Below are 11,215 nucleotides of genomic sequence, written 5' to 3'. Positions count from 1 at the left end.
GAGAGAGAGAGAGAGAGAGAGAGAGAGAGAGAGAGAGAGAGAGAGAGAGAGAGAGAGAAAACGCACAAGTGAGCATGGGAGTGGTTTGGAGGGAGGCACACACTTGAGGGTCAAGTTATTAAAAAGAGCCCAGGGAAGAGGATGGGTGAGGATGGGTGATGAAAATGGATAGTCACTGGGCTGAAGCCTACAATTCATTCTGGTCTGCTAATAATCTAAGAACCAAGAGCTGCCCACAGACAGTGGACAGGAGCTGAGTGGACAGGTCAACAGAAGTTCCTTTAGATGAGAAGAGAAGCTCGTTGGTTTCTAGCCCTGGGAAGGAACTGATGCCATTTGTCATCAAGGACATAGCCATGTGAAGAGGCTGGGCTCAGATGCTCCGCAAGAACAAAAAAAATGAAAAAGCGGCTTCATAGATGAGTAAAAGTTTCAGGGAGAAGGCTGAGCTGAGGGGTAGGGTGGGGGACTGTAAACTGTGTTAGCTTTGCCTATCAGTGGTCAGACTGGAGTTTCCCTAGTGAGAGATTTATGATCCATACCATGTCAAATCTGTTTTGTATTCGGTTTACTTTTTATCAGTTTTTTAGAAAACTTACTTTTGAAAATTTCAGCCTGGTTTTAGTTGAACTAGAGAAAGAAGGGGGATAGTCCAGAGCGGGAGAAGCTAAAGTCTCAGAGTCCTTGAGGGGATGGGCCTGTGGCTCTTGGATATATATCCCAAGGCTCAGGTTGCTAGAGATAGGACAAGGGGAGGGAAAGTTTTGGATAATTGGGACAGCCAATCCCTTGTTCCCTGGAGGATTCCCAAACAGGGAGAGAGTCAAATGATTTCAGAAGCCCAATATTGAGTGCTGGAATTAATGAAGCCTTGGAACTAGCAAGAAGTGGGAGTAGAGAAGGGATGAGATTAGAGCCCAATGTGTCCTCCTCCCAACCCTCCTGGTCCCTTCAGAGCCCACTTACCTCTGGAACGATGAACAGTTGTCCCAACGGTGTGAGCAAGGAGGAGCCCATATCCATGACCCCTTGCAGAGCGATAGAGCCATACCCACTGAGCCAGAGCACTCCTAAGGCGAGCTGGACAAGGAGAGGGGGCCGAGGTTAGCTCACAGCCCCGAGCCCACGAGGCGAAGCCAGGGATAAGGGCTGTAGGGCAATCCCCTGGCTCATCCCTCAGAGACCCCTGTGCTTCTATCCCTCTGCATTTATTAGATTATTATTATTATTATTAGGCTCTTACTCTAAAGAACACATTCCCAAACTTCTTCCCTCCCTCAGCCCACACCAAGGGAAACCCTGAAGGTGAGATCTGGAATCTCTTCATCTGCAGAAGCAGCACAGACATGATTCACCAAAGTGAAGGCAAGAGCCCGGCTGTATGGGAAGGGTCTCAACCTCCAGCAGAAGACTCCCAGAGAGAAAGGCCTAGAAGGGGAATCTCAATTAGGGGGTGACTCCCCAAAATTACCACACAAGAGCTCCCTACAGAAAGGAAACCACAAAGCTGTCCTCACAAAGAAGACCTTACAGAGGAGATCCCACTGCGACAAGGCTCCTCCAGAGAGGACCCAGGAGTGGCACAGGGTGCCTGGAAGTAGATGCTGGAGTTCAGGACTCCTGGCTCCTCCTCATCCCAGCCCTAGAGATTCCACTGGGCTGAAATCTTTACAGGTGAGACAGCAGAGCCCCTGGGTTCCTCTGGGGCTCATCTTGGATGGGCCCTGGGTGCAGGTGGGGGGTGGGGATGGGGATGGGGATGTCCCTCAGCTTCCTTCCTCCCCTCCCCCCTTCCTCCCACCACAGCCTGGCGCATCCCACGTCCTTACCAAGAATTGGGAGATGGCAAACAAGCACATACTGCCACCCCCAGTCAGAGGTTGGCCCCAGGGACACTGGGCAGGCTCTGTTTCTCTCTCCGAGGACTGTGGGGGTGCTGCTGTTTCCCCCTGCTGGTCTGGGTGCCCCTCACTCTCATCGATAGCCTCCATTGCTATGGGCTGGGGGAGACCTGCAGAAGCCAGGAACACAGTCAGGCTTAGTGACTCCCAGGTCTGCTGGGACCCAGTAGCATCTACTTCCCTTTTTTTTTTTTTTAAAGCTGTTGATTCCTTTCAATCCTGTATCCGTCAGTGTGGCTTCACATCCAGCCGTCACACTCGATTAGCAAAGCAATATTCACCTACCTTCGTCAGAAAGATCTGAGTGTGGGTGGACAAATTATTTTTCTTTTATTTCTCCAGGAACAGAGTTAAAATGGCAGGAGGTTTTTCAGCGAGTTAATGTAGTCATGTTTATTCAGCCTTATTCTTTTTCATTTCTTAAGGAAACAAAAAACAACCTCCCCAAACCCAATTTTTAAAGGCCGGGCCCCACACAGCCTGTGTAGCTTCTCTGTTCCCACCTACACCTGTCCCTGGGGTTCTGGGCCCTCAGGGTCTCTTGTCCCAAGGCTAAATAAAGAACAGATCCATGGCCATGTCAGCTGCCAGACTCCCAGCAAGCTGAGGGGTTTGGGAAGTGGGACACACACCCCCTTAGAGAAGTCCTTGACACATGGGACTTTCCTTCATTGTTCCTTGAGGGCAGAGACTGTCTTTTGCCTCTTTTTGCATCCCTAGCACTTAGCACAGTGCCCAGTACATAGTAGATGCTTAATAAATGTTTATTTATTAATTGCTACCTGAAATAGCTTTTAAAGATTGAAGCCCTATTGGGACCGTCATTAGAAAAATAAGAACCAGGTGAATGCTGTCCTGTCCACATATCCACAGGGGCATATAAGGTATGACTACTGGGAAAAGAGATCATATTTACAGCTGCTACATTAAAACCATTCTTGTAACTTTTTAGACATGTTATACACTCATACATATATACATATATATATATATATTTTTTTTTTGGGGGGGGCTAGGCAATGGGGTTAAGTGATTTGCCCAGGGTCACACAGCTAATAAGTGTTATATGTCTGAGGCCAAATTTGAACTCAGGTCCTCCTGAATCCAAACTCACATATTCTTGATGTGAGCAGCACTCACTGGACTATGGATTTCCTTGGCATAGATCAGAAACTGGCTATGTGAGACAAAGACCATGGTTGATGGGAGAAATATTTATCCACAGAGAAGGAAAGTCTATTCCTTTGTTCAAATGGTCTGGAATGCAAGAGACTATGGTTCCTGACAAGCCGTCTTTTTCCTATCAAATGAGTTAATATTTGTAAAGGATCAAATGAGATAATATTTATAAAGCACTAAGCACAGTGCCTGACACATAGTAGGTACTTAATAAATGCTTATTCCTTTCTCTTCTCTTCCCTCCTATGGATCTCTCTATGATTTAGTCACCCACAGGTGGACCAGGGAGAAAACCTTAAACCTGCAGCAAAATGTTCTGTAGCTAGATTTTCTGTGATATTTGGTTGTCTCATTCAGAACTTTGACAGCCACAGCTCAGAGAAAAGGAGCCTCAGTCTGCATGGTTCAAAAGTCCATTGGAAAAAGGTTGCTAATCTTCCGTCTTTGCCCAGGTCTTACTCTGATGCTTATTCATAGTATGGAAGTGACTTTGGGTTCTTGAAGGTTACTGTGTTAAAAGAGCTATGCCTGATGGGGACTACCAAGCCAATAAGCATTTATTGAAAACCTACTATGTACCAGGCACTGTGCTAGGTGCTGGGGATACAGAAGAAAAAATGAGATTGTCCTTACCCTTGAGACTACCTTTCCAGGCTTACTACACATACTCTGTGGTTGAGTCAAATTGACCCAACTAGCTGTTTCCTGCTCACAATATTCTACTAGGTCAAAGGTCTGAGAACTTTGAAAAAAAACTGGTAAGTTCATTTCAACATAATTCATTTCCTTTGTAATCCTATGTATTATATTTTGTGCATTCAAACACAATGTGGAATGCTTTGCATGCAGTAGGCATTTAATAAGTGTTTACCAACTGACTCTAAACCTAGTGTTCTTTCCATTACACTGTGTTCTTGAGACCCACAGTCACTGAGTCACCACTCATTTCTGCCTGTGCTTCTCATTCAGTAGGTTGAGATTTTGGCAGGTGAGTGGCTGCTGAATGGTCTTACTTAATACACCTGCTCCAGGACAACACAGCTGGGGCTTTACTGGCATGGCAATGGGGGAAGAAACAAACTCAGGCCTTTTCCTGTTGGTTAGCACACTCCAGCACAGCAGCTTAGCTCAAAAGGTTTGACCCTAGTGTTAGGAGGGTTTGAGCCTCATGTGGCCTGTTACCTCTGTCCAGTTGTGTGGCTCTGAAGAGGGCCCAGAGCCCCTCACCAACTGTTTTCAAATGCCCAATTTAAGGCAGAAGGACCTGGGTGAAAGTATGGATTAAGTATAACTCACTCATTTATTCATTAAGCAATTTATTCAATATTTAATTTTTTTCATTTTTCCCCAAAATTCTTCAATTTTATTCAATTATCTAATAATTTTTCAATATATAAAATTTTTTTTCAAATTTATTCAATTATTATTCAATAAACAATTCAAGGGCTTACTTTGTGCCAGGTACTGAGGATGGAAAAGCAAAACCTCAAGTCCCTGTTCTGGAAGAGATTACATTTTATTCAGGGAAAACAGCATATATACTGAAAATTACAAAATACATACAAGCAGGTTTCTGGGAGAAAGGTATGAGCAGCTGGTGAGAGCAGAACAGGGTTCCTATAGGAGATGCTACTTGAGTGGGACTTTGAAGGAAGCTAGGGATTCCAAGAGGCAGGGAGGGAGGAGGAGGAGGAGGAAGAAGAGGAGGAGGAAGGAATCAGTCCCAAGTATGGACGTCAGCCTGTGCAAATGTTGGGAGGTGGGAGGGAGTTGAATATTGTGTGGAGGATACAGCATGTTAAGCCAGTTTGACTCTACCATACAGTGTTCGAAAGACTGTAATGTGCAATAAGCCTGGAAGGACAGGTTGGGGCTTTAAATGTGAGGTCAGGAAGTATTTATTTTATTCTAGAGGCAGGAAAGATCCACTGTAGCTTCTTGAGCATGGTTAGGCTTGTGCTTTAGGAATGTCACTTTACCAGTTATTCAGGTAATGCATCAGAGAGGGGGAAAGGCTGGAGACTGGGAGATGAATAGAGCTATTGCAATAATCCAGGTGAGTGGTGATGTGTAGTTGTGGAATGAGTGGAGAGAAATGGATGAATGAAAAATATGGAAACAGAATCAAGAAAGTCTGGCAGCTGATTGGATATGAGAAATGAGGCAGAGACAAAAGACATTTCCGTGAGTAGAAACCCCCCAAGAACATCATGTTCTTGTCAATGCCCTGTTAATGAATGTCATCTTTGCCTGTGAAAGGTGCCATATTAATGACATTGCCCATAATTTATTACTGTTGGCTTGTTGAGCTGTGTAGAAACAGTATTTGAATGAGAGAATGTATAATAGAGACATATTTTGCTCTCATGAGCCTGACAGAATAAACCGGGTACTGAATAGACCAGATCAGATCAACAAACATTGAATGCCTACAGCATTCCAGGTATAGAGTGAGATGCTTTCTTGGGAGGGGGTTTAGGTGGCTTTATAGGATGTGATAGAGATTACTAAGTAGAGAGATGAAGTCTTATTGTATTTTATTTTTATCTCTTCTTCAAGTCATTCACTCTATGGACCTGGGCAGGTCACTGTCTATTCACAAGCCTTGGTGTCTTTGGCCTAGAGTGGCTGTCAGCCCTCCCTCCTCTGTTATACCTCCCCTCCGCCCCCAATTCTCCCTTATCTCTCTCCCTAGTGATGTTTAATGATGGGAATAAGACAGGTTAAAAGTGGGTAAGGAAGTATCATAAGGAAACAGGTACCATCTCTACCTTTGCCTCCGGATTTAGGAGCTTAACTTAGAGCCTCAGAGACCATGCATTTGTCTGGCTGTGAGAGGTGGGGAGTACTGACCTCCTACCTGCCAGTTAGCAGTCAAAGCTGAATGAATCCATAGGCACAACTCTCTGGATGTCACGGCAATGTTGCTGCTGTCAACTTACGCAAGTGAAGACGCAAAGGGAAACATATGTAAGCTGAGATCAGTAATTATGCCACTGGGGGCAATCACAAGCATCAGCAAGTCTACTAGCACTGGTGAGTGTGAGATTGGTTAAGCTGACTCTACTGAGATAGTAAAAATAGAAGAAACATAATGCTATTCAGGAAAAGTGGCTTACTGCCTTGTCCAAGGTTCATGATCATGGCCAAAGCCCACTCTCATCCCCTCTCAAAGGCCAACAGATGCATTAGGCAAAGCCAGTGTTAAGGATAAGGCAATATATATTCAGGATAGAAGAGATAGTGTCCACATTGGGAGGAGGTCAATTATTAGCCAAAAAACAAAACAAAACAAAACAAAACAAAACCCAAAACACTAGGCTGATCTGTTGGCAGGGTGTCTATAAAGTGCTGAAGTTTAGTGAGAAAACCAGCTGTAGTAGAGATTTGTGTCGGAAATCCACATAAAGTTGTGAAGCAAACTAAGGGAGTTGACCAATTGTCTGATTCAACCTCAAAGCTTGAATCTTTTTATGAAAGCTGTCGATATTACTTACTCACCTTATCCTATCCTTCCCACCCCAACTTCAACCCCAACATCATGCCTAAATGATAGCATTGTAGGGGGAAGGACTTATCATTCTTCTTTCAGACTCTGCTGTGAGATCCTACACTATTCCTCTTCAAGAGATATCTCTCTGATTCTCAAGGTTGTGGTTTAGTATTATGGAACTGCTGGAAGACCTCCATGTTGGTTGCCATATTCTCTCCTTTGGTCCATACTGCTCTCTATCCACTAAGTACCACAGGAGTCCTCATTACCACTTGTGATTCTAGGAGGGTTTGAACAATGAATTCTTCCTACTTAACACACAATTAGTAGGAATGGGTGAAGACTTAGTATGTAGTTAGAAGTCAAGGTGAGCTCATTATACCAAAGGACATGGGGTGAATACAGTGTTCCAGATCTCCAGCAGGCAGGCCAAAGGTCTGATTATCTGAGGGAAAGGAAGGAGCCTTAGGCCTTTTCTATTAAGTCCTAGGTAGTGCTATCTGGATAGAGGTTATTACTCTATGCTCTGGGGCTCCCTAGGAATGGCAGTCAACTCCATTTGTATGCTACCTCAGCTGTTTGCAGGTAAGAATGTAAAAAACTCTTGAGTTGCCTCCACTTCTCTAGGTAGTCATTAACCATGAGAACTGTGATTGGGATGACTTGAGGAAGTATGTGGGTAGTTGGTAAGAGAAGGATGCGTTTCAGGTAGATGAGTGGACCAAGTGACTTTGATGGATCTATGGTCTCATGAATTTGGATGTTTTCCAATGAGGCTGATCAAAACCTACCTAACTCTCTCTTATCCTGTGGGGCCCTTGTCTATATCCTTCTATTATTCCTTCATTGGGGTCCACATAGTGTGCTAGGTCCTTCCTCCAGATTTTCTGACATTACATAGGTATCAGAAGAACACACACTGTCCCTCACTTTCCCTGCATGGCTGCCCCACTTCCATTTTCTGTCTAGATTTCCTACTCTCTTTAATCATACATCAAATTCTTCTTCTGGGATGTAGTACTTTGTGGGTAATATATCATGGTTACTCCTACCATATATCTATCCCTCCATCATCCCTTGGTTAACTCACAGCTTTAATTCTTTGGAGATTTTGGAGACTGAGGTAGCTGGTACACAGTGGATAGAGTGCTGGGTCTGGAGTCAAGAAGAACTGAGTTCAAATCTGACCTCAGACACTTACCAGGTGTGTGACTCTGAGCAAATCACTTAACTTCTCTTTGTCTCAATTTCCTCAACTGTAAAATGGGGATCTTAATAGCATTTTCCTTACAGGACTGTTGTGAGGATCAAATGAGATAATATTTGTAAAAGCGCTTAGCACAGCACCTGGTACAAAGTAAGCACTATATAAATGCTTATTCCTTTCCCTCCCCATTCCATGATTTATGACTATATAGCATCACCTGCAGGATATTGGTTTTTAAAAAAAATAGGCCTTTGTTTCAGTGATAAACTTGGGATCATTAAATCACTGAGCACTTTCCTAAAAGCAATCCAGCTTGCTTCATTCCTTCCATTCAATTCTGAGGCCATCTTCTGTCTACAGTGTCTGTTCAAAATAAACATACTATTAGAAAGCTCTATGGGTGGTCCATCTAACTGCATATCACTATTTGGACGATAAGCATTCTTCATTCATTATTTTCTTCAATATATATATTTAGGCCAAACTTTTTTCAAGTGATTACAGACCTCTCACTCTGTATCTCTAAGTGCTTGCTGGATATCCCCACACATTCAAAACCAAACTCTATCTTTCCCCCCAAACCTGCCACTACTTCTAATTCTCTTGAGTGAACTACTATTGTTCCAGTAATCCAGGTTCTCAAAAACAAAGTTATACTTTATTTCAAAGTTATACTTTATTCTTTACTTTCATTTCTTTTTTTAAATTAAATTTCATTTTCAAAGATCTGCCTTTTTTTCTTCCCTCTTCCCTCCTTCCCACGAGAAAGCAAGAAAACCAAAATCTTTGTTACAAATATGTATAATCAAACAAAGAAAATTTCTGCATTGGCCATGTTAAAAGAAATGCTCTGCACTCTGAATCTATCACATCTCTATCAGCAGGTAGCCAGCATGTTTAATCCTCAGTCCTCTGGAATTATGGTTAGTCATTGTATTGATCAGAGTTTCCAAGTTTTTCAAAGTTACTTGTCTTAATATTGTTGTTTCCGTATGCATTTCTTTTCTAGTTCTGCTCACCTCACTCTTCATCAGTTTACACAAATCTTCCTAGGTTTCTATGAAACCATCTCTTTCATTATTTCTTTCTTTCCTTTTTTTTAAGACAATTGGGGTTAAGTGACTTGTCCAGAGTCACACAGTTAGTAAGTGTCAAGTGTTTGGTCTTAGGCTGGATGTGAACTCAGGTCCTCCTGACTTCAGGGCCAGTGTGCTCTATCCACTGAGTCAACTACTTGCCCTCTCTTTCATTATTTCTTCTAGCACAATATTCCATAACATCATATGCCAAAACTTGTCCAGCCATTTCCCAATTAATAGGCATCTCCTTAGTTTCTAATTCTTTGCTACCATGACACCTACTATAAATATATTTGTCCATAGGGTTTCCTTTTCTTCTTTCTTGGATCTCTTTTAGGGTATAGACCTAGTAGTTATATCATTGGGTCAAAGGATATGCACAGTTTAATAGCTTTTTGCACACATAAAGTACTTAACAAATGCTTATTGATCGACTGGCTGAAATGAGATTGAAGAGAAAGAATGATCCAATTTATATATGTTGTCTCCTCCATTATATCTAAATCACTAATAGAGAAATGCAACCCCCCCCAAAAACTCTGAAGTTCTAGAGTGACAAAACTGACCAAAAAAAGAAAATGACAAATGCTAGAGAGGTTGTGGGAGAATAGGTACAACAACGTACTGTTGGTGGACCTGTGAACTGGTCCAGCCTTTCTGAAAAGCAGGTGGAACTTCAGAGTTGTTTTAATTTGCATTTCCCTGATTATTAGGTCATTTTTTCCCTCTTCACTCTTATTTCAGACAATCTGATCAATAAGCATTCATTAAGTACTTTCTATGTTCCAGGCACTATGCTAGGGAAGGTGGAAAAAGAAAAACAAAAACCTGACCCTGTCCTCAAGGAACTTGTATTAAAATGGAAGAGACAAAATATATAAATTAGACTATACAGAGTGGATGGAAGGTAAACTTAGAGGGGACCATCCGGGAGGAGAGGGGAACTAGGATACGCATTATAGGGGAGGTAGTGCCTGATTTGGGGTCTTAAAGGAAGTCAGGGATTTTAAGAGTTGGATGCTGGGGGGGAGAACATTCCAAGCATGCTGAACAACCAGTTTAAAGGTATGGAAGTGGTCAGTATAGTTAGATTGTAGACTTCATATTCAAGGAATAGCAGTTAGGTCAGTATAGTTAGATTGCAGACTTCACATTCAAGGAATAGCAGTTAGGTCAGTATAGTTAGATTGTAGACTTCACATTCAAGGAATAGGTTAGGTTAGTTTAGTTAGATTGTAGACTTCATGGAGGGGAGGAGAATGTAAGAAGATTGGAAAGGTAGGAGGGGCCCAGGTTATGAAGCGCTGTTAATTTCAAACAGAGAATCTTATATTTGATTCTAGAGGTGATAGAGAGGTAGTAGACTTTACTGAGCAAGGGAGAGACATGGTTAGACTGACAATTTAGGAAAATCATATTGACAAATGAGTGGAATTTGGACTGGAGGGAAGAGAGACTGGAGGCAGGGAGACCAATTAGAAGGCCACTGGAATAGTCCAGAAGGGAAGCAATAAGGATGTGAAATAGGATGGCAGTTTTGTGAGTGGAAAGTAGGGAAGGTATGTAGAAAAAGAAATGATATGATTTTGCAGCTGACTGGATATATGGAGTAAATGAGAGAGAAATTGAAGATGACACCAAGGTTATATGCCTGGATCACTGGAAGGGTGGTGATGCCCCCCATAGTAATAGGGAAGTTAAGAATAGGGAAGGATTTTGGGATAAAGATAATGAGTTCTGTTTTGGACATATTAGTCTGAGATGCCTATAGGGGCATCCAATTCAAAATGTCCAGCAGTCAGTTGGTGATGGCCTTTTTGAACTACCCTAATTCCTGCTCTTCCTATGTTCCCTAAATCTAGGTTTACTCTAAGGGTAAAACCAACCCTCTGGGGACCACACCTATATTTTCCCTACCAACTTCCAGGGATGCACAACATACATCTTCATAAATTTCCAAGAATACACATCCAAACATGCCTATGTTTATTTACATCATATCTTTTGTCTCTTATCCTTTGACTCACAAAACTGTTCTCTAGGAAGGCAGCATGGTGCAGTGGAAAGGATGTTGGATTTGGCATGAAATCTCAGTATTGGTTTAATCCTTAACCATAATGTTAACCCTCCATCCATGCTCCACTCTCTTCACATTCCATGTCTGACATGCTCTATCACAAACATTCAGGGCCTAGATCTCCTACACATTAAACCGCAATCATCAACATCAAAGGAATGTTTCCATGCTGTTGAAATAGTGGGGGAATTTATGGACATAACTAACAGCTGTGAGCAGCTGCATTTCCCTGCTGTTTTCCTCATCCAGCTGTTTGCTTTTCAACTCAGGTGTGTCTAG

The 11,215-nt window shown here is 42.5% G+C and overlaps 1 protein-coding gene across 4 annotated transcripts in view; it reads right to left on the bottom strand.

Annotated features, from left to right (window-relative positions):
* LOC114031650 (tyrosine-protein phosphatase non-receptor type 5) overlaps positions 1 to 11,215 on the bottom strand; it is a 105,276-nt gene that overhangs the window by 20,574 nt on the left and 73,487 nt on the right. For 3 of the 4 annotated variants that reach the window (XM_027846786.1, XM_027846788.1, XM_027846787.1), the window contains 2 exons: positions 1,830 to 2,011; positions 967 to 1,080 (listed from right to left, as the gene is read on the bottom strand). In XM_027846786.1, the coding sequence (XP_027702587.1) occupies positions 967 to 1,080; positions 1,830 to 2,011 (296 nt within the window). Of the gene's footprint in view, positions 1 to 966; positions 1,081 to 1,829; positions 2,012 to 5,933; positions 6,025 to 11,215 lie in introns of those variants that run through there. The other variant, XM_027846789.1, reaches the window with a different exon arrangement.

The sequence above is a fragment of the Vombatus ursinus genome, unplaced genomic scaffold (genome assembly GCF_900497805.2).
Source record: "Vombatus ursinus unplaced genomic scaffold, bare-nosed wombat genome assembly UNPS02015202.1, whole genome shotgun sequence".
In the NCBI taxonomy this organism is placed as follows: domain Eukaryota; kingdom Metazoa; phylum Chordata; class Mammalia; order Diprotodontia; family Vombatidae; genus Vombatus; species Vombatus ursinus.
This window is presented reverse-complemented; position numbering and strand designations above follow the sequence as displayed.